At 38.0% G+C, this 27,078-nt stretch overlaps 1 protein-coding gene across 2 annotated transcripts in view; it reads left to right on the forward strand.

Annotated features, from left to right (window-relative positions):
- The first annotated feature begins 8,763 nt into the window (after positions 1–8,763).
- The window catches only part of TMEM168 (transmembrane protein 168), a 73,478-nt gene continuing 55,163 nt past the window's right edge, over positions 8,764–27,078 (forward strand). The window contains exons 1-2 of one of the 2 annotated variants that reach the window (XM_053662946.1): positions 8,764–8,993; positions 13,471–14,725. In XM_053662946.1, the coding sequence (XP_053518921.1) occupies positions 13,598–14,725 (1,128 nt within the window). In that variant the 5' untranslated portion in view covers positions 8,764–8,993; positions 13,471–13,597. The remainder of the gene's footprint in view (positions 8,994–13,470; positions 14,726–27,078) is intronic. The other variant, XM_053662947.1, reaches the window with a different exon arrangement.

The raw sequence follows: 27,078 nt of genomic DNA on the forward strand, positions 1-27,078 counted from the left end.
TCATCATTATATTAGCCAAGATTAAAATGAAGGAGAGAATCCTAGAAGCAGCAAGAGATAAGGGGACACTCACCTACAAAGGAGTTCCCCATCAGACTGTCAGCGGTTTTCTCAAAAGAGATATTTTATTTTTTTAAGATTTAATTTATTAAATTGTTAAATAATTTAATAAATAATAATTGGTTAATAATCGTTAAATTAAATTATTAATTTAATAAATAATAATTGGTTAATAATTATTTAGCAATTATTTAATTATTTTAGAGAGAGAAGAAGAGAGGGAGAGAAATGTCAATGTGTGCCTTTCCTGCTTTCCCCCACTGGGAACCTGGCCCATAACCAAGGCATGTGCTCTGACTGGGCATCCAACAAGTAACCCTTTAGTTCGAAGGATGGCACTCAATCCACTGAGCCACCCCAGTCAGGGCCAACATGTTTTAAATAATTTAATATAAATATAGCCATACTGAAGATTAAAAGGTAAGTCTCAACAGAGAACTATGGGCAATCATTAAGTAAGGAAACCAAGGAAAAAATGTATCAGACAAAAACACTAAAGCAGCAATGCTCAGAGATTACAGTAGGAAAACTGTGGAAAAACAAGAAATTCCTAACACTTGAAAAAGGTCTACAGTGCCAGGGGTGTCCAACCTGTGGCCTGCAGGCTGCATGCAGCTCAGGATGGCTGTGAATGCCCAACACAAAATCGTAAATTTACTTAAAACATTGTGAGACTTTTTTGTGTGTGATTACGTGTCACAATGTATTTACTATGTGGCCCAAGACAACTCTTCTTCTTCCAGTGTGACACAGAGACACCAAAAGGTTGGACATCCCTGGTACACCATAAGATAGATGACAATTCCAACAAATGAAAGAACTCATAGGCTGATGAAATAGAATAAAATGAGTATTCAGAAGAGGACTTCAACCCATATGTTTAATATTCTCAAAGGAGGGCAATGCCATAAAATGAAAAATAGTTCATAACAGGATAACAGATAGTTCAAGGAAAAAAAGGAAATTAAAAAAGAAAGTCAAAGCCTAGGGAAATTTTAAAAATAAACCTAAATAGAAAATTAGTACCTGTAATAGCAAACTGAAGAATTCTTTTAGAAAACAGCACAAAAAAGGAGGTAAAAAATGAAAAAATCCTATTAAGTTTAGATAAAGCTTCCATGTATATCAGATATAGGTGTTTCAAGTAAGAGACTAGAGAAAAGGGAATAAAAGGAATACTGGAAAAAACAATGGGCAGTTTTCCCACAATTGAAGAATGATTAGAATCCTCCAATAAAGGATTGCTAAATAAAAATAGAGGGTTTTCCTAAACATAAACCTAGTGAAATTTCAGAAGATTTAGTATAAAGACAATTTTCTAAAAGCTAAGAGAGAAGAAAAGGCAGGTTACCTATAAAAGAATGGTACTCAAATGGGCATCAGACTTTTCATCAACATCTTTAGATTGTAAGAGCACATTGTTTTCAAAATGTTGAAAGAACAATAATCAAAAAACTTAAAAAGACAACACTTTTTACTGCCAAAAGTATAGTTCACTGACAGTGGGAGCACTACATGATTCCTTTCTGGCAAGATAATTAGCAGCATGAATTAAGAGCCTTAAAAATGTTCATATTCTTTAACCTATCTAGAAATCTATTCCAAAATAATATTTAGAAACATACTCTACACAAATTTAGTGAGCCAAAGTGCTCATCATTGTTTTTTTAGCAAAAATTTAAAACATTCTAAATTTTCAAACTTACCTTAAAAGTTAACTAAATCATGGTTCAGCCATATATTAAAATATTTACCATCATTAACAGAGTAGAATGACTAATGAAATAAGGTGCATTTGTTAAAACAGCAAACCAAAAGTCATTCAAACAAAAATGACATTTATTATCTCACTTAACAAGAATTTGGAAGGTCAAGAAAAAGGGTTAAACTCTGGGCAAAACTGCATGTTTTCATCCACTATTTATTCTTTTTTTTTTTTCCAGAGGGAGAATTCATTTTTAGATGTTTATATGGCCATTCAGAAACTTACCACTTTTCCCAGAATCTGTACATGCTATACTGGCCAATGTGATATAAATTGAGGTGTCTTATACAACTTCCAAGAAGTTTCATTAAAGGAGGGAGGAGGGGAGTACACTTGCCTCTTGTACTTTCTCCTTTCTCTTGATTGCATGCAATTCAGAAGTGATAGGTGGAAATTAAGCAGCCATCTTGGACTATCAGGAAGAATCCATGCCCCAGGTGAAAGTGCAACAAAGAGAGAAGCAATCAGGATCTTTAACACTAAGGAGTAGCACATCTGTTTTGGAACATTTACTTCTATACTTTGTTTACTTGAGAGAGAAATAAACTATTACTAAGCCACTATTACTGACACATCTGTAACACACCTGAACCTAATTCTTATAAAATTTGGTCTCTACCCTTAGAGTTGCTGATTCAGTGGATCTAGAGCAGGCAGGGGTGTCAAATTCATTTTTTCCAGGTGCCATATCAGCCTCACAGTTGCCTTCAAGGCCAAATGTAATTTTAGGACAGTATAAATGTAACTACTCCTTAAGTTGAGTGAGAGCTCGACGCTGCCATTGGGTAGAAACAAGGTGCCAAGTCGGATAAAAAAAGGTGGAGGAGCAAATTAGACCCATGGGCCTTGTGTTTGCCACCTCTGTTCTAGAGATAGGACCTGATAATTGGCATTTCTAACCAGTTCCCATGTGATGTTGATGCATCTGGTCTGTGGATCACTTGCAGAATCATTGCAATATGGAAGTAATAATTCAGTGGTTCTCAATCCTTGATCTACATTAGGATTACTCGGGAGAAGGGGTCTAGGAATTTCTTTAAAAACACTCTCAGTCTACTTGGGACTTATTCCAGAGGAGACTCTAATTTAATTGATCTCAATTGAACCTCGGTCTAGGCATTGGTTAAAAATTTTCCAGATGATTCACGCCTGAACACTCTTACTCTACTTACTATAAACAGTGGTAATGAGACTAAAATACCTGTGTTCACCCAGAGAGGAGGATGGTATTTACAAAACTAGGACTTGAAGACAAAAGACTGAGTTTTAAATCCCTGGTGCAGGACAGTGTAGTTTCTGTAAACCTTGGTTACTTTATCTGAAAATAGTAATGAAAATATTTATATCATTATGTTTTTGTACAGACTGAATTACACAATATAGATGATGGCACTTTGTAATCTCAAAGTATGACATAGAAATAAGGAATTAGGTCCCACAGATCCAGATTGTCTATGAAAAGGAAATTTTAGTTTATTTAGTTCTAAACAAATTTGAAAAATTAAAAGAGGTAGGAGGAAAACAAGCAAGAAGATTAAGAAGAAACCATGTAGGAGTCATCTATGACACCTTGCCACAGTGGACTGAAATGTGTAATTGGATCATTCACTCCACCTGCCCCAAGTGCTACCTACTCCTCTTTCCTTTTTTTATTTTTATTTTTTAAAAGATTTTATTTATTTTTAGACAGAGGGGAAGAGAGGGAAAAAGAGAGGGAGAGAAACACTACCATGTGGTTGCCTCTCGCACACCCCCTACTGGGGACCTGGCCTGCAACCCAGGCATGTGCCTTGACTGGGAATTGAACTGGCGACCCTTTGGTTCACAGGCCAGAACTCAATCCACTGAGCCACACAAGCCAGGGCTTTTCCTTTTTTAAAAAAAATCATAATTATATTTTCAATGGGGTTTCTTAGTCCTGGGTGAAATCCTGGCCTGGAGGACACAGCTCTTGCCTGCATAGAAGCAAATCTTGAGGAATAAATGTTCCTGCTATCAGGATCTTTACACTGCCATCAATAACTGTGCTTGAAATCTCCTGTCACTGAATTGGTTCCTAGGTGGCTGTTTTATATCCAGGTGTTTGACTGTGGATGTGCCAGATGTCAGGAATTGATCCTGATATTTCTAATTTCAGAAATATAGTGCCAGGGAAAAGAGGTTTAGAATTATGCATTGGAGGGCCTCAGGTGGCAGACTGAGTTTAGACTTTATTCTGTAGCCCAGAGATTTTCAACCAGCCACAAGCAGGACACTGGTGTAGAAGATTTTTTACGACAAGCAATACCTGACTATTCAGCCAGGGGCGCTGACCTCTTTTTTCTTAGATTGTCAAATACAAAAAGAGGACACAACAGTAACCATCTGGTGTGAGTGTCCCTGCCCTGAACCATAAACATAATGTAATAGGGTTACATCTTATTGGTCACATCACATAGTCCCATAATAATGTTTCACATGATTGGTTAATTCTCGGTACCCCAAATCTTTATATATAAGTATAGGCACCTGATTTTTCTTTAAGTCTCTCCTTTGGAGCAAAAAAATGTAGGTAATTACTATTTTTTGTAAAGGAATAAAAATTATATCTATTTAGCCCTGGCTAGTATAGCTCAGTGGATTGAGCACGGGCCTGCGAACCAAAGGATTGTGGTTCGATTCCCAGTCAGGGCACATGCAGGGGATGCATGAGAGGCAACCATACATTGATATTTTTCTCCCCTTCTTCTTCCCTTCCCTTCTAATGATAGATAAATAAAATCTTTAAAACAAACTATACCTATCCCCTTATCTCTTGCTGCTTCTAGGATTCTCTCCTTCTAGGATTCTCTCCACATTACATTAACTAATGTAATTGTGATGTGACTTGGTGTGTTACTTCTTGGGTCCAACTTCTTTGGGACTCTCTGAGCTTCCTGGATTTCCTGGAAGTCTATTTCCTTTGCCAGATTGGGGAAGTTCTCCTTTATTATTTGTTCAAATAAGTTTTCCACTCGTGGCTGTTCCTCTTCCCCTTCTGGTACCACTATAATTCGGATGTTGCAATGTTTAAAGATGTCCTGGAAGTTCCTAAGCCTCTCCTCATTTTTTTGAATTCTTGTTTCTTCATTCTTTTCTGTTTGGTCATTTTTTTCCTCTTTCTGGTCCACTCCTTTGATTTGAGTCCCAGTTTCCTTTCCATTACTGTTGGTTTCCTGTGCATTTCCCTTCATTTCCATTAGTTTAGCCTTCATATGTTGGGAAATATAGAATCTAGAGAACTTGAGACACGTGGTCATAAACTAAAGGGGGAGATGGCGGGAGAGGGGGTGTGCAGGGTGGAGGGGAATGAAGGGGGGAAATAGAACAACTGTAATGATGTAATCAATAAAATGTTTAAAAAACTTTTTTTAAAGAGTTTATTTTTTATTATAAATGCGTGCTGGATTTCATCAAGTGTTTTTTCTTCATCTATTGCCATAATCATGTGATTTTTGTCTTTCATTTTGTTTATGTGATAAATCACTTTTACTGATTTGCTAATACTATACCAACCTTTCATCACTGGGATGACTCTCACTTGATCATGGCCTATGATCTTTTGGATGTACTTCTAGATCTGGTTTGCTAATATTTTATTGAGAATTTTAGTATCTATGTTCATTTTTTGGAGTAGCTGGAGAAGGATTGGTGACAGTTCTTTGAATGATTGATAAAATTTGCCTGTGAAGCCATCTGGTTCAGGGCTTTTGTGTGCCAAGTGGTTTTTTATTAATGCTGTGATTACATTCTTTGTTATCAATCTATTTAGGTTTTCTGCTTCTTCCTGTTTCAGTTTTGCAGAAGAAAAACAAAGGTGGAGGTATCACAACTCCTGATATCAAACTATACTATAATGCCACTGTAATCAAAACAGCCTTGTACTGGTACAAGAACAGACATATAGAGCAATGGAACAGAACAGAGAACCCAGGAATAATTCTAGGCTATGGCTAATTGATATTTGACAAAGGTGGCAAAAGCATACAATGGGGCAAAGACAATCTCTTCAATAAATGCTGCTGGGAAAACTAGACTAGTTTATGCAAAAAAAAAATGAAACTAGACCATCAATTTACACTATATGCAAAAATAAGCTCAAAATGAATAAAAGACTTAAATGTAAGTGGTGAAACCATATAATCCTAAACTAAAACATAGGTAGTAAAATCTCAGATATTCAGTGTAGATATATTTTCACCAATATATGTCCCAAGTCACTGGAAATAAAGTAGAAAAAGGAACAAAAGGGACTACATCAAATTAAAAAGCTTCTGTACAGCTAAAGAAACCATTGGTAGGATGAATGGGGAACCCAATCAATGGAAGAACATAAGGAACCCAATGATACTATATCTGACAAGTGTTTAACCTCCAAAACAAAGAACTACTACAACTCAATGCCAGAAGACAGCCCAATTAAGAAATGGGCAAAATACCTGAATAGACACCTTTTCAAAGTGGACAAAGTGTCATAGGCATAAAAAAAATGATCATCACTAATCATCACAGAAATGCAAATTAAACCCTCAATGAGATATCACCTTAAACCTGTCAGAATGGCTACCATCAATAAATAGGCAAACAACAAGTGTTGGTGAGGATGTGGACAAAATTGAACCATAGTACACTGTTGGTGGGAATGCAGACTGATGCAATCACTGTGGAAAACAATATGAAGTAGCCTTAAAAAATTGAAAATAGAACTCCCTTTTGATCCAGTGATTTCACTTCTGGGAATATATCCCCTGGATCATGAAACATCAATACAAAAAAATATAAGTACCCCTATGTTTATAGCTGTGCTACTTACAATAGCCAAGATTTGGAAATAACCTAACTGCCCACCAGTAGATGAGCAGATAAAAAAAGGTGTGACATTTACACAATGGAATGCTACACAGCAGTAAACTCATACATTTTGCAACAGTGTAGATGGACCTGGAGAAAATTATGTCAAGTGAATTAAGCCAGTCAGTGAAAGAAAATACTGCATGATCTAACTTATATGTGGAATCTAATAAACACAGTAAGCCAATGAACAAAATAGTAACAGAAGCTTAGATTTATATAAAACAGACTGACAGTTGCTGCTTGGAAGGAGGAAGTGGGGAATGAATGGGAGGAAAGATGGTGAAGGGTTTAACCAAACAGTATTTATGAACAAACCATGGACACAGAAAACAACATGGGGATTGGCTTGGGGAGGGTAATAGGTAGGGCTAGTGGTAATGGCGAAAGGGAGAAAAAGCAGGAATAACTGTAATAGAATAAAAAAACATAAAATAAAAAATATCAGTCATTTATTTATTTTTTTAAAAAAAGGAAGTTGAACTGGAAGTGACGACAATGTAATCTAGTAGAAATATCTAGCAGGTAGCTAGAAATGTGACAATGTTTCCCAGAGAGCAAGAGGTATAGATTTGTGATTTGGTTAGTGATTACATTTAGAGGGAGACTGGAGTCTGCAGAAAGTGTAACTCAAACTTTTCATTTACATATGTAGAACCTGAGTGTGAGAGTGCTTCATCACTATAGATGTGTTGCTCCCTCTTACCATCATTAACTATCAAATGAAAATGAAGAAATTCACTCTATTTGGGGAGAAAGAACAAGTATATAGATAACACTAACAGAAAAAGGGTGGGAGGAAAACTTGTGATGTTGAAGGCTTGTTGTATACTAGTTTTTTATTAATAAATATTTAAGTGCCAGCTATGTATCAAGCACTATGCTTGTTTGATTTAATGGCATGCAAAACCAAACATGTCCCTGCATTTGAGAAAATGAAAGCATGTCAGAGTGGAGAGAGTTTGGGGCAGTGTGGTGGAAGTGAGACCAAAGGTAAAAAGGGGCCAGACTATATACACAGCTTGTCTGTACATGTTTAAGGATTGTGATCTTTATCCTACAGGAGATAAATCATCTGAAGGTTTTAAGGAATTTTTTTACATACATCAATTCATTTAATCCCTATAACCCTGTAAAGCAGGTATTATGAGCACCCATTTACATGAGGAAACCAGTTCAGAGATTAATTAACCTCCTAAGAGCTATACACAGAAAATGAGGATAGGGATAGAAGGTATGCAGGCAAATAAGCAGGGTTTCTTAAAGTGAAAGAGTAATTCATACTTCTTGAGAGCCTACCTTATGCCAGAAAAAATAAATACTGTTTCACTGAATATTCACGACAACTTTGCAAAAAAAAGGTTTCATTACGCTTAGAACCCTAGGTTGTACATAGGAAGGGGAAGAACGGGGATCAAACCCCAAGACCATCCTGCTCCACAGCTCTTGTGAAAGCTACCTCCACGTAACGTCCCCTAGAACTTATTCAGCGCATTCAGAGTACAAATGAAAATCAGCCCTGGAATTTGAAGAGCCCTCAGGATTTGAGGCCGCTGAACTAAGGGACCAGGAGTAGGCCAGGAGCAGGGGCGTCAGTGAAGTGAAGACCCCGGCGGTGTATTAAATGGAGTTTCTACTTAGAAAAGGAGGGAAGAAGGGCTTTGAAGGTGAGCCTAAGGAGTTTGGGCTTTATCTGGTCAATGTACACCAAGCCACATCTTATTCCAAAGGTATTACAGAGCAGCAACGCCTCCTGCAGTATTTTCAATCCACTTGTGGCTATCCCGCCCCCCCAGTTCCAGATGCTTCATGGATACGATCAGTAAGATTCTTCGTGGTCTTCTCGCTCCGTTTTCTGCAGCTGATTTCAGGACTGTGGAGGAGAAAGGTCGCGCTCAGCCCTCGGTGGGTAATGCTCGCCCTGGGCCTGGTTCACCGGAGATGCCTGCAGCACCCAGGGTTTGCCAGAAAGGGCAGGTCTTGGGGTGGGGGCGGGGCGGGGTGGGGAGGGGAAAAAAAAAAAAAAAAAAAAGGAAGCGCGCTGCGCAGTTTGACCCCCGCGGCGTTCCGTAACACCGCGGATTCGGTGGCGGGAACATGGCGGCTCTGTTGGGGCCAGTTACAGGATAAGTTTCTAAAAGAGGCCGGTCTGTTCTAGTGTGTCCGGCCTCGGGCACTCGATTCTTCCCCCGCACCCGTTCCGAATCATAGGCACAGTTTCTTGGGCCACCCTTTACTGTGTTGCCCCCAGAGATGACTGCGAAGGTTGAGAGAGCGTTGGTAGCAGCGGCTGAGTCAGGTAGGGGGTGAGAGGGTAAACCGCTGGGCGGCGAGACCTGGGCACGGACACCCCACCGGGCTCCGCGTGGTGCCGACCCCCAGCACCGCCCAGGCGTCTTCCCGAGGCTGGAGCAGGAGTGCCAGTGGGATAAGTGGGAGCAGGGGAGAAGGGGCTAGGTGCAGGATGAAAAGTCTAATAGTATCACCCAGCTTTTTCTCACTCAGCTGGGCGTCCAGTTGTAGTCGCCTTCTCCCAAAGTAGAGCGGTGATTGAGAACTGCCAGGCTCCTCCGGCCTCCCGTATCTTGCTAGAAGGAGGCGGAATACAAGAAGAATGACTACCGCTACCCTGTTGCTGAGGGATGTATATTCAAGGCAGCATTCTCCTTTTATGAAATAGGCCCAGAGAGTTATATGAGTTTATAGAACCGAAGCACTGGAATTCCCCGACTCTAGCTGCTCAGTATGGTTCTTTAAGTTTTTGACACTTCCCCTAGATGGGGCGGAAATACAGTATCTTGGTTGAAGGATGGTACACGTTTTAGGTGTGTCCTGGACTCCCTACTGAGCCATTCCCTAGAAGGTAGGGCATGGGAGATAACTTATTGATTGATTTAGATGAAAATGAAGGCTGGAGTAAGGCGGAAAGAAACAATCCAGAAGCTCATGAAAGTCCTTAGCTCTACTAGCTAGCTGTGGGATATTTGGCAACTTGTTTATTATTTTTGTGTATTAATAAATGTTCAGTAATTGGCATTGTTATTAAATATAATTGTTTCTGGATTAGTTTTTATTTCTTCAACAAGTATTTAAATACCTACTTGGTGTCAGACTTTGTGCTAGACTCTGGGCATATAGTATTGACAAATTTTCAGAGACAATGTTATCTAGTGGGAAATGGAGACAAGTGATAATCTGTATTTTCCTATAGTAGAGGAAGTACAGGGATCATGTACTTGGGTCAGGGATGGTCTTCCTAAGAAAATGATTTAAGATAAGACCTCAGAGAGTAGGTGTGGGCCAGGGAGGAGGGGAGTGCACCTGGAGAGGGGATAGCACTGAAGGAAGTGAAAGGTCAGTACAGATGAAATACAAAATTCAGGAGGAAGGTGAGGCAGGAGAGTTTATTCACGTCCAATGCAGAGAGCCTTGTAAGGCATTTTAAGGAGTTTAGACTTTATTACTAAGGGTGATGGAAAGTCTTTGGAGGGTTTTACATAGAGTGATATGAAAAATTTTAGTTTACAAAAGGACATTTCTTGGAGATGTCAAGCATGAGTTGCCTGTGACCAAAATTTGGATTATGACCTTGGAAAGTAGAAACATTTAAAAGGTGTATAGGAAGAAGAGCGGTCAGTACTTGATGAAGATTAATATAGGTGGGGAGGTGTGGTATACCATTTTTAAAAGGCAAATTCTGGCAGTTATTAAGTTTTCCCATGTGCAGATTGACTCTTGTGCTCAATTTTTATCTGCCTCTCAAGTAATTTTCCAATGATGGCTGACCGATTGAAAATGATTGTAGTGCTTTGTTGTTTTACTCTCTGATATAGGCTAATTGTTGTTTGAAGAACGTCATAATGGGCAAAAGACTAAATTAGCACTTAAAAGTAATATTCTCCCATGTTGATTTTGGCCCCTAAGAGTGGCTGCATATATTTCATTATATTGATGTCCTATACTGTTTTTAATCTGAATTTTTACTTCTGTTAACAACATAGAACCACGCCAGTGCTTTTATTTCTATCAGGTAGATTAATGTATATGTATATTTTGGGGCAGATAATAATTGAAGACATGGAAATAGATGAGATTGCTTATAGAAAATATATAGTAGGAGAAAATCCTAAGCTTGGGATTGAATGTCCAAAGTTTGTATTGAGAATGAACAGCCTGCAAGGAGACTGAGAAAGAGAGATCAATAAATAAGGAAGTAAATCTGGAGACTGCTGTTTGGAAGCTAAAGGAAAGACAGGTTTTAGAATGAAAGAGGCAACAGGGTCAAAGGTTGTTCAAAGAATGCACAGCGTTAAGAGTGAAAAGTGCCCATTGGATTTAGGAATTTACAGGCCATTTCAGAACTTGGCAGAACATTTATTTTTGTGGGGTGAAAATCACAGTTTCAAGGTGTGAAAAGTAAAGCGATCAAATATCAGCTGTTAAAGGTACAGAAGATTGAACTTGGAAGAGGAGATGGGATGACTGAGATTGTTTTTGGAAAGAGCTTTGCACATATAGATAAGAGTAAATAGATAAGAGAAGAGTGGGAGTTTGAAGAGAGAGGAAAGAGTGTTCACTGGAAAAGCAGAGGAGAATGGATACATAGGATGTCTAAAAATTTTACCTCAAATGGGAAAGGGACACCCTTGCCTTGTATCAGGAGATGTAGGTAGAGGTGGGTTTGTGGTGTTGGAAACTTAAGTGAACTCCCCTTCTGATTATTTTATTGGAGGCAAAGTCATCTGGTGAGAATGCAGTGGGCAGTGGTTGTCAGAGATTGAGGATAGGGAAGAGAGGTTTGGATGCTCATGGAGAGAGTATTGATCAGGGAAACATAGAAGGATGTTCGTGGTTGAATGGCAACCATTTAGCCTAGTGTATGATTTATTTTTCCTCTAGCAGTGTTCAGTCACCAGAGCCCAAACTGTAACCATTGACTCTTTGAGGATATATATTTCAACATATTTGCTGAATGATTATATTACACACAAAGTTGATGTTAAAAAATGCAGTACTCTCTGTTTTATCTGTTTCTCATACTTATTTAAAAAGATAAAACAAAAATATATCAATGGCAGCCCTGGCTGGTGTAGCTCAGTGGATTGAGCGTGGGCCGGAGAACCAGACAATTTCGGTTCGATTCCCAGTCAGGGCACATACTGGGGTTGCAGGCCAGTTCCCTGCAGGCCAGTTCCCAGCAGGGGACGCACGAAAGGCAACCATACATTGATGTTTCTCTCCCTCTCTCCTTCCCTTCCCCTCTAAAGATAAATAAATAAAATATTTTTAAAAATTATTTAAAAAATATATATCAGTGGAATATATTTTCTGTAGAGGTATGTGATATCTTAAGAAAGAAATTATTGAATGAAAATATAATTGAAGAAAATCAGTTAAAATACTTAATTAAATAGAATTAGCTATAAAAAATCTTGCTGAATATGTAGAAGTAGAATTAGTAATAATGCTTGGAACCTCTTAGAAACCATAAGGTTGTCTGTCACCTGGTGACATTATTCTTCAGTCAAATGGGTAATTACAGGTTTATTCCACGTTAATGTTTTTGTTGAGTCTTTTTCTTTGTAGGGTCCTGCTATAAAGAAAATATAAATAATGTCATCATAAACTAGTTACTTTTTGAATTTTTTAACTGGTTGAGTTCTCCATGGATATTCAGTGTGACCATGAGTCATTGCATGGATCACTTCTGAAACAGTATGCTAGAAAAATTGAAGAATTACCTAGTAGGTAGTTAAGCCTTTTTTTTTTTTTTTTTTTTTTTTACCATTGTCATGCTTTCAGTGCAACTTGTGGGGCACTTAAGATTGAAATAATTATCTGCTCCTTTAACAAATAATTGTTGTGGTAACTTTTCAAAAATAAAATTAAGTTTTTAATTTACAATAGCTGGGTCAACATTCCCACTTTTCAGTTTTGACTAGGAAGGTCAGGAATTGGTTTACTACATAGGTGGTACTTAGATTTGGAAAGTAGGTTTGATAAAATAATTTAGTAGAGGTAAAGTAGATGAAGAATTATGGGTCAACTATAGGGACTAAGTAACTTTAATACAGTTAAACTTTGCTTTTAGAACATTTTATTAGGTAAACAATGTAAAGACTAAGGTTTTACAGCATTTTAAAGTTGCCATGTATATGCAGGGATGTCCAACCTTTTGGCATCTCTGCACCACACTGGAAGAAGAGGAGTTGTCTTGGGCCACATGTTAAATACATTGTCACACACAATCACAAAAATGTTTTAAGTAAATTTATAGTCTTGTATTGGGCTACCTTCACAGCCATTCTGGGCTGCATGTGGCCCGCAGGTTGGACACCCCTGATGGATTTTAGGCAGGTAGTGATGATTGCTATTATTGGATAGGGTGCTTTTCAAATTAGAGGTAATGATGAAGTCCCTCATTCTACTTAAGATCTGAATAGCATTACATTATGCTAAATCCATCTGCTACGATGTAAGTTGAATATCTCATACTTGCATGTTGTTGAAAAACAAGATATTGGAGTAAGGATGAATTAGGCAAATTCCTCACCACCTCTGGAAAAAAGTTTCATTAGTCATCATTTAGTCATACAGTCCTTGCATATGATGAGCAGAGAGCACAGCCTTTTTAGTTTGGATAAACTGAATATTTAAGCCAGAGACAATTACATTAAGAAACTTTATTTCTCACTTATTTATTATTATTTTGTATGAAGAAGCTACATGTGAAAGCTATATAAAATTAATGTTGAAATATGTTTTCTTCTTTTTAGATCACTAAACAAAAATTCTACCAGAGAAAATGCTGAAGTAGGAGTTACGGATACATGGCATTTGCTGGATGAAATATAAGGAGTTAATTTTTGTAACGTGGGGAGAAAGTCCAAATTGCCAGATTACATGTGTAAATCACTGCGTTATTGCTTTAGTCATTGTCTCTATTTAGCAATGACAAGACTCGAAGAAGTAAACCGAGAAGTGAACATGCATTCTTCAGTGCGTTATCTTGGCTATTTAGCCAGAATTAATTTACTGGTTGCTATATGCTTAGGTCTTTATGTAAGATGGGAAAAAACAGCAAATTCTTTACTTTTGGTCATTTTTATTCTTGGTCTTTTTGTTCTTGGAATTGCCAGCATACTGTATTACTATTTTTCAATGGAAGCAGCAAGTTTAAGTCTCTCCAATCTTTGGTTTGGATTCTTGCTTGGCCTCCTATGCTTTCTTGATAATTCACTCTTTAAAAATGATGTGAAAGAAGAATCAACCAAATATTTGCTTCTAACTTCTATAGTATTAAGGATGTTATGTGCTTTGGTGGAGAGAATTTCTGGTTATGTTCGCCATCGACCCATTTTACTAACCACAGTTGAATTTTTGGAACTTCTTGGATTTGCCATTGCCAGCACAACTATGTTGGTGGAGAAGTCTCTCAGTGTCATTTTACTTGTTATAGCTTTGGCCATGCTGATTATTGACCTGAGAATGAAGTCTTTCCTAGCCATTTCAAACTTAGTTATTTTTGTAGTCTTATTATTTTTCTCTTCATCGGAAATGCCCCAAAATCCAGTTGCTTTTGCATGTTTTTTTACTTGCCTGATAACTGATCCTTTCCTTGACATTTATTTTAGTGGACTTTCAGTTACTGAGAGGTGGAAACCTTTTTTGTACCGCGGAAGAATTTGCAGAAGACTTTCAGTCATTTTTACTGGAATGATCGAGCTTACATTTTTTATTCTTTCAGCATTTAAACTTAAAGACACTCATCTCTGGTATTTTGTAATACCAGGCTTTTCCATTTTTGGAATTTTCTGGTTGATTTGCCATATTATATTTCTTTTAACTCTTTGGGGATTCCATACTAAATTAAATGACTGCCATAAAGTATATTTTACCCACAGGGTAGATAACAACAGCCTTGACAGAATCATGGCATCCAAAGGGATGCGACATTTTTGCTTAATTTCAGAGCAGTTAGTTTTTTTTAGTCTTCTAGCAACAGCTATTTTGGGAGCAGTTTCCTGGCAGGTAAGCTTATAGTTTATTTATTATGTCAGTGCCTGTGTTGTGTGATTAAATGCTTGCTTCAGGTGTTCAGTTATTAGAATTGAAAAATCAACTTGCTGATTTCAAAAGGAGATTCTTTCTTTCTATGCTTATCTAATTTTGTTTATAAAGTTGAAGTACTGAATAAATGTTGATAGGATAAGTTAGTTTGACCTTTAGCAAAGAGGTACCAAAATGTTAGGACTACCCAGCATGTGACATGCCTCCCACCTTTTGCTTATTCATTAATGAAGAAATCTTCATAGATTAAAGATTTCCATAATACTGAACATTTGAAGGATGCTTAGTGATTGTTTTTAATTCTTTTACTTTTATACATGAGGAAACTGAAAACCAGGGAAGACTTATCTCCAGAATCACTGGTAATAGCCAGAACCAGGTTACCTAGGTTCTATGTAGTTATTGGTCTCACTAGAGCACATTATGTTTTACATAGCCATTTCCCTAAAGATTGTATATACAAGGTGATTAGATATATAGGTATTTAATTACAGATTAAAACCTCTCCTAAGAAAGAAAAAATGGGTTTTACAATATATTTAGTGTACAGAATGTTTAAAAAAAAAGGTCTTTTGCAGACAAAGGCATTTAAACTGTATGGTTGGAATTTATATCTAGAATATTAATCCAATCTTCCATTCTTGGAACAATTATTGACTACCATATGTCAGGTATTGTACTACGTTGATGATCTCAAGATGACTAAGACATGCCTCTGTTCTTGAAGGCACAATCTCTAATTAGGTGGGGAATAGGCAGACATGTAAAGAAACAATTATTACAGTGACAAATGCTATAATTTGATTACCTCAGGTTGGGAGGTAGGGCATAAAGGAAGGTTAGCTCTGGTTGGTGCACTTCTCTGCTTTGCACTAGTTAGTTCCTACAGAATGATTTCTGGATGTGACTCTTTCAGGGGAGATGTGGAGACTTTCCTGTGTATGCTGCTTTTTAGTTAGTGACCTATGTAGGGAGCCTGTGTGGGAGTAAACCAAATGATGTAAACACTGTGGGTGTAGCCTCAGTGTATATTCTTCAGTTTATTTGCCAGTGCTAGGGACTGTCAGGATGATGGTGATGGTGATGAAGATGAAGGAGTTTAATGTGGGAGACTCTTAAGAGTTCTCTTTCCTCTTCCTTTCCTCTCAAAGAGCTTACTACCTGTGTTTTTTTCTAGGAGTTTAATAGTTGCAGCTATTACATTTAAGTCTATTTTGAGTTTATTTTTGTATATGGTGCAATAAAGTGATCCAGCTTTATTTTTTTTGCATTCATCTGTATAGTTTTGCCAACTCCATTTATTAAAGAGACTGTCTTTTCCCCCACTGTATATTGCTGCCTTTTTTTGTTGTAGACTAATTGTCCATATACGTATGCATTAATTTCTGGTCTATTCTGTTCCATTGTGCCAGTATCATATTGTTTTGTAGTTGAGCTTGAAATCAAGGAGAGTTGTATCTTCAATATTCTTTCTCAGGGTTGCTTATGGACTCCATGGTTCCATATAAATTTTAGGATTATTTATGATTATTATGTAGATTGCTTGGGTAGTATGGATATTTCACTGCTATTTGTTCTTCCAGTCCGTGAGCCTGGTATGCCCTTCCATTTGTGTTGTCTTCATTTTCTTTCTTCGGTGACTCACAGTTTTCAGAGCATAGGTCTTTTCCTCCTTGGTTAAATTTAATCCAAAGTTGTTTTTTTATATGAAATTGTAAATGGAGTTATTTTCTTACTTTTTGCTTCCGATAATTCATTATTAATGTATAGAAGTGCCACTGATTTCTGTTTGTTAATTTTGTATGCTGCAACTTGACTGAATTCATTTACTGTAATAGTTTTTTCAGGAGGCTTTTGAGTCTTTTACATAGAGTGTCATGTCATCTGTGACAGTTTTACCTCTTCCTTTCCAATTTGGGTGCATTTTATTTTCTTTTGTTGTCTGATTGCTGTGGCTAGGACTTTCAGTAATACCCATATGTTTAATAAAAGTGGTGAGAGTGGGCATCCCTTATCTTATTCCTGATTTTAGGGGAAACATCTTTAGCTTTTCACCATTGAAATAATGCTGGCTGTGGGCTTGTCATTATATGACCTTTATTATGTTGAGATATGTTCCCTCTATTTCTGCTATGTTGAATTTTAATGATAAATAGATGCCGAGTTTTTCCAAATGCTTTTTCTGCATCAATTAAAATGATCACATGGTTTTCATCCTTTCTTTTGTTAATGTTATTACACTGGTTGATACGCAGATATGATTGGTATTGCAGACATTGAATCATTTTCGCATCCCTGGAATAAATCCCATTTGATCATAGTGTATGATCCTTTTACTATGTTGCTGAATTTGATCTGCTAATATTTGAGAATTTTTGCATTTGTGTTCATCAGGGATATTTGCCTGTGATTTTGCTTTTTTGTGGTCTTTCTTTTGGTATCAGAGTAATGCCAACCTCATAAGAATGAGTTGGAAATATTTCTTTTTTTTTAAATTAACTTTTTTATTGATTATGCCATTACAGTTGTCCTATTCCCCCCTTCATTCCCCTACACTCTACCCCCGTCCCCAAAATTACCCCCCCTTTAGTTTATGACCATGTGTCTCAAGTTCTTTAGATTCTATATTTCCCATACTATTCTTGCCCCCCCATCTATTTTCTATCTACTGTCTATGCTACTTATTTTCCGTACCTTCTCCCCCCCTTCTCCTCCTCCCACTCCCCTGTTGCTAACCCTCCTTGAGATCTTCATTTCTATGTTTCCACTCCTGATCTAGCTGTCCTTTTAGTTTGCTTTTGTTTTAGATGTGGTTGTTAATAACTGTGAGTTTGCTGTCCTTTCACTGTTCATGTTTTTTTAACTTCTTTTTCTTAGATAAGTCCCTTTAACATTTCATATAACAAGGGCTTGGTGATGATGAACTCCTTGAATTTGATCTTATCTGAGAAGCACTTTATCTGGCCTTCTATTCTAAATGCAAGTTTTGCTGGATAGAGCAATCTTGGTTGTAGGTCTTTGGCTTTCATGACTTGGAATACCTCTTTCCAGCCCCTTCTTGCCTGTAAGGTGTCTTTTGAGAAATCCGCTGACAGTCTGATGGGGACTCCTTTGTAGGTGACTGTCCCCTTAGCTCTTGCTGCTTCTAGGATTCTCTCCTTCATTTTAATTTTGGCTAATGTAATGATGATGTGCCTTGGTGTGTTTCTTCTTGGGTCCAACTTCTTTGGGACTCTCTGAGCTTCCTGGATTTCCTGGAAGTCTATTTCCTTTGCCAGATTGGGGAAATTCTCCTTTATTATTTGTTCAAATAAGTTTTCCACTGATGGCTGTTCCTTTCCCCCTTCTGGTACCCCTATAATTCGGATGTTGGAGCGTTTAAAGATGTCCTGGAGGTTCCTAAGCCTCTCCTCATTTTTTTGAATTCTTCCTTTTTTACTCTTTTCTGTTTGGCCATTATTTGCTTTCTTCTGGTCCACTCCATTGATCTGAGTCCCAGTTTCTTTTTCATCGCTATTGGTTTCCTGTGCATTTCCATTCATTTCAATTAGTTTCGCCTTCATATGTTTCTCTAATTTGTAGCTATAATCAACCAGTTCTGTGAGGATCCTGATCACTAGTGTTTTAAACTGTGCATATGAGAGCTTTGCTATTTCTTCATGGCTTAGATTTATAGGCTCTGGGGCTTTGAGATCTTCTTGAGCCATTTTTGGTCTGTTCGCGCCTGTTAAGTCTGAGGAGCGGAGCCTTGGACTCCCAGGTCACTGGGTTATGACGGTGCATGTGGAGGCAGGGTCAGAGCGGGGAAATGGTGGAGCCCTCCGCCGCTGCTGCTCGCCACTGGGGCCTGCTGGCTCCCATCCAATCGCCCACTCCCTCACTTGTCTATCCACCCACGAATGCACGACCACAGTCAACCCGCAGCCCTGCTCCCTCGCTGTTTCCCCGCAGTTGCTCTCTGAGTTGCCCACCAGGTCCAATCCTGCGCCTGGATTCTGCACGCCCGAGTCCGTCTGACGGAGTTTTCCTGTGCAACCCCGCTCCTTCAGCTGCTGGTTTCACCCCTCTTACCGGTCAGGCTGAAGAATTTGTTGTTATCAGACTTCCGAACAGTTCAATTTTCTGTGTTCTGGCTGTGTTTTCTGTTGCTAATATTTAGTTGTCTCTAAACTTGGTTGTGTGAGAAAGCATGGTGTCTCCACCTATGCCTCCATCTTGGCGGAAGTCGGAAATATTTCTTCTTCAATTTTTGAAATCTTTTGAGAAGGATAGTTAATAATTTTTAAAAAACATTTGGGCCCTGACCAGGTTGGGCTTTGTCCTGCAAAGCGAAAGGTTGCTGGTTTGATTCCCAGTCAGGGCACAAGCCTGGGCCAGGTCCCCTAATGGGGCATGTAGAAGAGGCAGCGGATTGATGTTTCTCTCTCACATCAGTGTTTCTCACCCTCTCGTCTTCCCTCCCCTCTCTCTGGAAATAAATAAATAAAATATTTTAAAAACATAAAAATGAAAAAATATTTGGTATAATTCAACTGTGAAGCCATCTGGTCCTGGACTTTTGTTTGTTGGAAGATTTTGATTACTGATTAAGTTTTGTTATAGTAATTGGTCTGCTCAAATTGTTTCTTCCTGATTTGTGCTTGGAAAGTTGTATGTTTTTAGCAATTTATCAGTATCTTCTAGGTTGTCTCATTTGTTGGTATATAGTTCTTAGTATTCATTTAACGATCCTATGTATCTCTGTGATGTTGGTTGTAATTTCTGATTTTATTTATTTTCCTTTTTTTGATGAGTTAATAAAAGGTTTACACATTTTGTTTATATTTAAAAAGAAGCAGCTCTTAGTTTCATTGATCTTTTAATTTTTACTCTATATCTCCATTTCATTTATTTTCATTATGATCTTTATTTAATTTACTTCCTTCTACTAACTTTGAGCTTTCTTTGTTCTTTTTCTAGTTCCTACTGATATAAGATAAGACTATTTATTCAAATATTTCTTGTTTCTTGAGGTAGGCCTGTATTGCTATGAATTTCCTTTCAGAACTGCTTTTACTGTGTTCCATGGATTGTTGGATGTTATATTTCCATTTTCATTTATTGGTAGATATTTATTGATTTTCTCCTTAACCCATTGGTTATTTAGGAACATGTTGTTTAACATACACCTGTTTGTTTTTAGCATACACCTGTTTTTTCCAATGTAATTGATTTATAGTTTTATACCATTTTGGTTGGATTATACCTTAAGATTTTATTTTAATTTTTCATTACAGTTGATGTACAATAGTATGTTAGTTTTAGGTGTACAACATAGTGATTAGACATTATATAACTTACAAGGTGATTACCCCAATAAATCTGGTACAAATCTAACACCATACATAGTTATTACAATGTTATTGACTGTATTTCCTTTGCTGTACTTTATAACCCAGTCTGTTCCATAACTACCAATTTCTACATTTTAATCCCTTCACCCTTTTCACCCAGCTCCCTAACCCTCCTCCACTCTGGCAACCATAATTTATTTAATTCTCTATATCTATGTGTCTGTCTGTATTCTGCTTTTTTCGTTTATTTTGTTTTATAGATTCCACACATAAATGATATCACAGGGCATTTGTCTTTTCTGTCTCAATTATTTCACTTAGTATAATACCCTTTAGGTCCATTCATGTTGTGTCAGATGGCAAGTTTTCATTATTTTTTGGTGAGTATTCATTCTGTTGTATGTACGTATCACTTCTTTATCCATTTATCTATAATGGACACTTAGATTGCTTCCATATCATAACTTATAAATAGTACTGCAGTGAATGCAATGAACATTAGGGTGCATATATTTTTTGATTTTAGTGTTTTGAGTTTCTTCAGATAAATACCCAGAAGTAAAATTGCTTGGTCATTCTTTCTCTCTTGTTATATAGCCTTTGTTTTAAAGTCTGTTTCATTTGGTGTAAGTATTGGTGTTTTTTGGTTTGTTTCTTTCCATATTCATGAAATATCTTTTTCATTTCCTTGACTCTGTATGTGTCTTTTGATCTGAAGTGTGTCTGATGTAGGCAGTACATATAATGGTCTTGTTTTATTTTTTGCTTGGCCACCATATGTTTTTGAATGGAGCATTTAATCCATTTTCATTTAAAGTAATTATTGATAGATATGTATTCATTGACATTTTATTCATATTTTTATCTTTATTCTTCTCCTTAAAGAAGATCCTTTAACAGTTCTTAATAAGACTGTTTTGGTGGTGATGCCTTTTTCTTTTTCTGTAAGCTCTTGATGTGACCTTCACTTCTAAATGATAGCTTTGCTGGTAGAGTATTCTTTGTTGTGTGTTTTTTAAAATTTTTTGAAAATATATTTTATTGATTATGCCATTACAGTTGTTTTATTCCCCCCCTTCATTCCCCTCCACCCTGCACACCCCCTTCCCCACCGTTCCCCCCTTTAGTTTATGACCACGTGTCTCAAGTTCTTTGGATTCTATATCTCCGCTACTATTCTTGCCCTCCCCCTATCTATTTTCTAACTACCATCTATGCTACTTATTGTCTGTACCTTCTCCCCCCTTCTCCTTCTCCCACTCCCCTGTTGCTAACCCTCCATGTGATCTTCATTTCTATGGTTCCACTCCTGATCTAGCTGTCCTCTTAGTTTGCCTTTGTTTTAGGTATGATTGTTAATAACTGTGAGTTTGATGTCATTTTACTGTTCATATTTTTTATCTTCTTTTTCTTAGGTCAATCCCTTTAACATTTCATATAATAAGGGCTTGGTGATGATGAACTCCTTGGATTTGATCTTATCTAAGAAGCACTTGATCTGCCCTTCCATTCTAAATGAAAGTTTTGCTGGATACATCAATCTTGGATGTAGGTGTTTGGATTTCATGACTTGGAATACTTCTTTCCAGCCCCTTCTTGCTTGTAATGTCTCTTTTGAGAAATCCGCTGACAGTCTGATAGGAACTACTTAATAGGTGACTGTCCCCTTATCTCTTGCTGCTTCTAGAATTCTCTCCTTCATTTTAATCTTGGCTAATGTAATTATGATGTGCCTTGGTGTGTTCCTTCTTGGGTCCAACTTCTTTGGGACTTTGAGCTTCCTGGATTTCCTGGAAGTCTATTTCCTTTGCCAGATTGGGGAAATTCTCCTTTATTATTTGTTCAAATAAGTTTTCCACTCGTGGCTATTCCTCTTCCCCTTCTGGTACCCCTATAATTCAGATGTTGGAACATTTAAAGATGTCCTGGCGGTTCCTAAGGCTCTCCTCATTTTTTTGAATTCTTGTCTCTACATTCTTTTCTGTTTGGTCATTTTTTTCCTCTTTCTGGTCCACTCCTTTGTTTGAGTCCCAGTTTCCTTTCCCTTACTGTTGGTTTCCTGTGCATTTCCATTCATTTCAATTAGTTTAGCCTTCATATGTTCCTCTAATTTGTGACTAAAATCAACCAGTTCTGTGCGCATCCTGATCACCAGTGTTTTGAACTGTGCATCTGAAAGTTTGGCTATTTCTTCGTCACTTAGATTTATTGGCTCTGGGGCTCTGAGTTGTTCTTGAGCCATGTTTTGATATGTTTGTGCCTGTTAGGTATGAGGAGTGGAGCCTTAGTTGTTCACCAGGGCAGGGCCACCCAGGTCGCAGGTTTGTGACGCTGTAGGTGGGTGCGGGGTCAGAGAGGGACAATGGCGGCCCTCTCTGCTGCTTCCTGCCACTGGGGCCTGTACGGTCCATCTCACTGCTCCCTCCTTCACCGGTTTATCTGCATGCAAATGTGTGACCGTGGTCAGCCCTCAGTGAGTCCACCGCCTTGCGCCCTCAGTGGGTCCGCCCCCCCTTCTCCACACCTGGGATCTTCCTATGGCTGCCGCAGCACCTGGGTCACGTGCTGGGGTCCATCCAGTGGATCTTTCCTGCCCAACCCACTCTGCTGCTGGCTCTGCCCCTCTTACCAGTTTGGGTGAAGGGTTCGTTGTTGTCAGACTTCTGTGAAGTTCAGTTTTCTATGGTTTTGGCTGCGTTTCTGTTGCTAAAACTTTGTTGTTTTTAAACTTAGTTGTGCAAGAAGGTGCAGTGCTTCCACTTACACCTCCATCTTGGCAGAAGTCTTGGTCGTAGGTTTTTGCTTTATGTCACTTTGAATACTTGACAATCTCTCCTGGCCTGCAAAGTTTCTGTTGACAAGTCAGCTGACAGTGTAATGGGAGCTCCTTTATAGGCAACTAATTCCTTTTCTCTTGCTGCTTTAAGATTCTCTCTTTGTCTTTAATCTTTGGCATTTTAAGTATAATGTGTCTTGGTGTGTACCTCTTTGGGTTCATCTTGTTTGGAAGACTATGCACTTCCTGATCTTGTATGTCTGTTTCCTTCACCAGGTTAGAAAAGTTTTCTGTTAATATTTCTTAAAATGTTTTTAAAGATTATTTATTTATTTTTAGACAGGGGAAGAGAAGGAGAGAGGGAGAGAAACATCAGTGTGTGGTTGCCTTTTATGCACCCCCTACTGGAGACCTGGCCTGCAACACAAGCATGTGCCCTGACTGGGAATTGAACTGGCTACCCTTTGGTTTGCAGGCTGACACTCAGTTCACTGAGCCATACCAGCCAGGGATCTGTTAATATTTTTTGATGTAAATTTCCAGTTCCTTACTCTCTCTCTTTCTCTTCTGTCAACCCCATGATGTAAATGTTGGTATGGTTGAAGTTCAGGAGGCTTCTTATGCTATCCTCATTTTAGGGGATTCTTTCTTCATCTTGCTCTTCTTTTTTTTTTAAGTATTTTTTTATTGATTATGCTACTACAGTTTTTCCAATTTTTCCCCCTTTACCCCCTGTCCACCTTGCCCCCTCAAGCCTCTAGCATTCCCCCCCCAGTTCATGTCCATGGGTTGTACATAGTTCTTTGAGTCCTCTGTTTCCTATACCATTTTTATCTCTCCCCATCTATTTTATGCCTACTAATTATGCTTCTTCTTCACTTTATCTTATCCCCCCTATTCTTCCCTTCCCTCTCCCCACTGAAATCCCTCCATGTGATATCCATTTTTGGATTCTGTTCGTATTCTGGTTGTTTGCTTAGTTTTTGTTTTTGTTGTTTTTATTTTAGGTTCATTTATTGATATTTGTGAGTTTGTTATTTTATTGTTCATATTTATGATCTTTTTTTCTTGGATAAACCCCTTTAATGTTTCATAGAATAATGGCTTGGCAATGATAAACTCCTTTAACTTGATCATATCTGGGAAGCACTTCATTGCCCTTCCATTCTAATTGATAGCTTTGCCAGAGAGTGTAATCTTAGGTGTAGGTCCTTGGCCTTTCATGACTGCAAATACTTTTTTCCAGCCCATTCTTGCCTTGTAAGGTTTCTATTGAGAAATCAGCTAACAGTCTTATGACACTTCTTTGTAGGTAATTGTCTCCTTTCCCCTTGCTTCTTTTAGGATTTTCTCTTTGTCTTTAATAATGGGTAAGTTAATGATGATGTGCCTTGTTGTGTTCTTGTTGGCCGGCTGGGTTTCCTGGAAGTCTATTTCCTTCACCAGATTGGGGGAGTTTTCCTTCATTATTTGTTCAAATAAGTTTTCAATTTCTTGTTGTTCTTCTCCTTCTGGCACTCCTATAATTTGGATATTGGAACATTTAAAATTGTCCCAGAGGTCCCTAAGTATCTCTTCATTTTATTTATTTATTTTTTGGATTCTTGTTTCTTCCTTTTCTTCTGGGTAGATATTTCTTTCTTTCTTTTGTTCCAAATTGTTGCTTTGAGTCCTGTTCCTTCCTGTCACTGTTGGTTCCCTGAATATTTTGCTTTATTTCACTTTGGGTATCTTTCATTTTTTCAACCCAGCTCAGTCAGATCTGTGAGCATTTTGATTACCAGGTCTTTAAATTCACCATCCAGTAGGTTGGTAGTCTCCTCATTGCTTAGTTTTGAGGTCATGCTCTGTTCTTTCATTTGGGCCCTATTTCTTTGTCTTGTTGCCACTGGTAGGTTTGTAAGGGGGTGGGGGCCTTAGATACTCACCCAGGCAGGGCAGCCCTCCTTGCTGCCCTAGGTGCTGCCTGTGGGAGAGGGACCAGAGAGGGAACGCCTTGGCTGGCCCGATGGTCTCTAGCGCACTTTTTAACTCCACTTTTTAACTGTGTGAGGCTGGGAGTGGCTCTCACCATGGCAACCCCAGCCCTAGCCCACAGTCAGCTCTGAGTCTCTGTTTTCCCCTTAGGTGAAGAACCCCTCCCAGCCCCACCCTTGAGGTCTTCTGCGGTTTTTCTGAGTCTAAGGCCTTCCTTGTCTTCTGGTTCTAGTTGATTTTTTTTCTTTAATTTCTTGGTTGTTGGAGTTCCATCCAGTTTGATTTTCTGACGCTTTTGGTTGTTTATTGTTTAAAGGAGGGTTTTTACCCTCCTTTAAAGGTAGAAACACTTGTTTCGTCTACCTTTGCCTACATCTTGGCTGGGCCATTCTTTTTGTTTATCTATTCTGTTATAGTTGTCCCAATTTTTTTTCATTTTTGTCCCCCACCTACCAGCCCAGCCTTTTTGCCCACAGACAATCCCCTCTCCGTTGTCCATTTCCATGAGTCATTCATACATATTCCCTTTTCCTTCTTTCCACCATTACTCTCCCCTCCCCCCCGCCCCTTCCTACTGCTATCAGTCTGTTCCATGTTTCCGTATCTCTGGTTCTGGTTATTGTTTTTATCAGTTTATTTTGTTCATTAGACTTCTCTTATAGGTGAGGGAAGTCATATGGTATTTGTCTGTTGTCAACTGCCTTACTACACTTAGCATAACAGGCTCCATTTCCATCCAGGCTGTTGCAGAAGGTAAGATTTTGTTCTTTCTGCTGCATGGTATTCCACTGTGTAAATGTACCACATTTTTTTAATCCACTCGTATACTGATGGGCACTTGGGCTATTTCTATCTCTTAGCTATTATAAATAGCACTGCTGTGAACATCAGTATGCATAAGTTTTCAAATGGTGTTTCAGGATTCTTAGGGCATATTCCCAGCAGTGGAATCAGTGGTTCATAAGGCAGTTTCATTTTTAGTTTTCTGAGAAAATTTCAAACTGTTCTCCACAGTGGCTGCACTAGTCTGCATTCCCATCAAATGGCAGTAGGGTTCCCTTGTATCCACCACCTTGCCAGCACTTTTTTGTTGCTTTATCGATAATAGCCATTCTGACAGGTGTGCGATATTATTTCATTGTAGTTTTAATTTGGATCTTTCTGATGGCTAGTGATGTTAAGCATCTTTTTATATATCTATGGGCCATCTGTATATCTTCCTTGGAGAAGTTCCTTTGCCTATTTTTAAATTGGATTGTCTTCCTGGTATTTATTGAGTCATATTAGTTCTTTATATATTTTAGATATCAAACGTTTGTCTGATATATCATTGGCAAATATGTTCTCCCATAAGTCAGTTCCCTTTTCATTTTGATGCAGAAACTTTTTAATTTGATGTATTCCCATTTATTTATTTTTCCTTTCCCTGAGAGATATATCAGCTAAAATATGACTATGTGGGATATCTAAAATTTTGCTACCTGTTTTCTGTTAGGACTTTCATGCTTTCAGGATTTATATTTAAGTCCTATATCCATTTTGAGTTTATTCTGGTGTATGGTGTAAGTTGGTAGACAAGTTTCATTTTTTTCCATGTACCGGTCCAGTTTTTCCAACACTGTTTATTGAAGACTGTTTTTACTCTATTATCTGCTCATGCCCTCTTTGTCAAATATTAATTGACCATAGACACATGAGTTTATATCCGGATTCTGTCTTGTGTTAACATCAATCTCTGTGCCTCTTCTTATGCCAGTACCAGACTGTCTTGATTACATTGTCTTTGTAGTATTGTTTGATATCAGGTATTGATTCCTTCCAACTTTATTCTTCTTTATTAGGATTGCTGGCGTTATCCAGGGTCTTTTTTGGTTCCATATAAATATTTGGAATCTTTGTTCTAGACCTGTGATATATTCCCATTGGTATTTTAATAGGAACTGCATTGACTTTATAGATTGCTTAGGGTAGTATGGACATTTTAATGATGTTGGTAATTCTTCCAATGACGAACATGATATGCTTCCATTTGTTTGTATCTTCCTCAGTTTCTTTCTTCATTGTGGTATAGTTTTCCAACTACAGGTCTTTTACATCTTTGGTTAAATGTATTTCTAAGTATTTTACTTTTCTCATCGCTGTAAGTAATGGGACTTTTTTCTTAGTTTCTCTTTCTGATAATTCATTGTTGGTGTACAAGAATGCCGTCAATTTCTGAATATTTCTGA

Source organism: Artibeus jamaicensis, unplaced genomic scaffold, assembly GCF_021234435.1.
Source record: "Artibeus jamaicensis isolate MK-2021 breed Jamaican fruit bat unplaced genomic scaffold, CSHL_Jam_final contig_311, whole genome shotgun sequence".
NCBI lineage: Eukaryota > Metazoa > Chordata > Mammalia > Chiroptera > Phyllostomidae > Artibeus > Artibeus jamaicensis.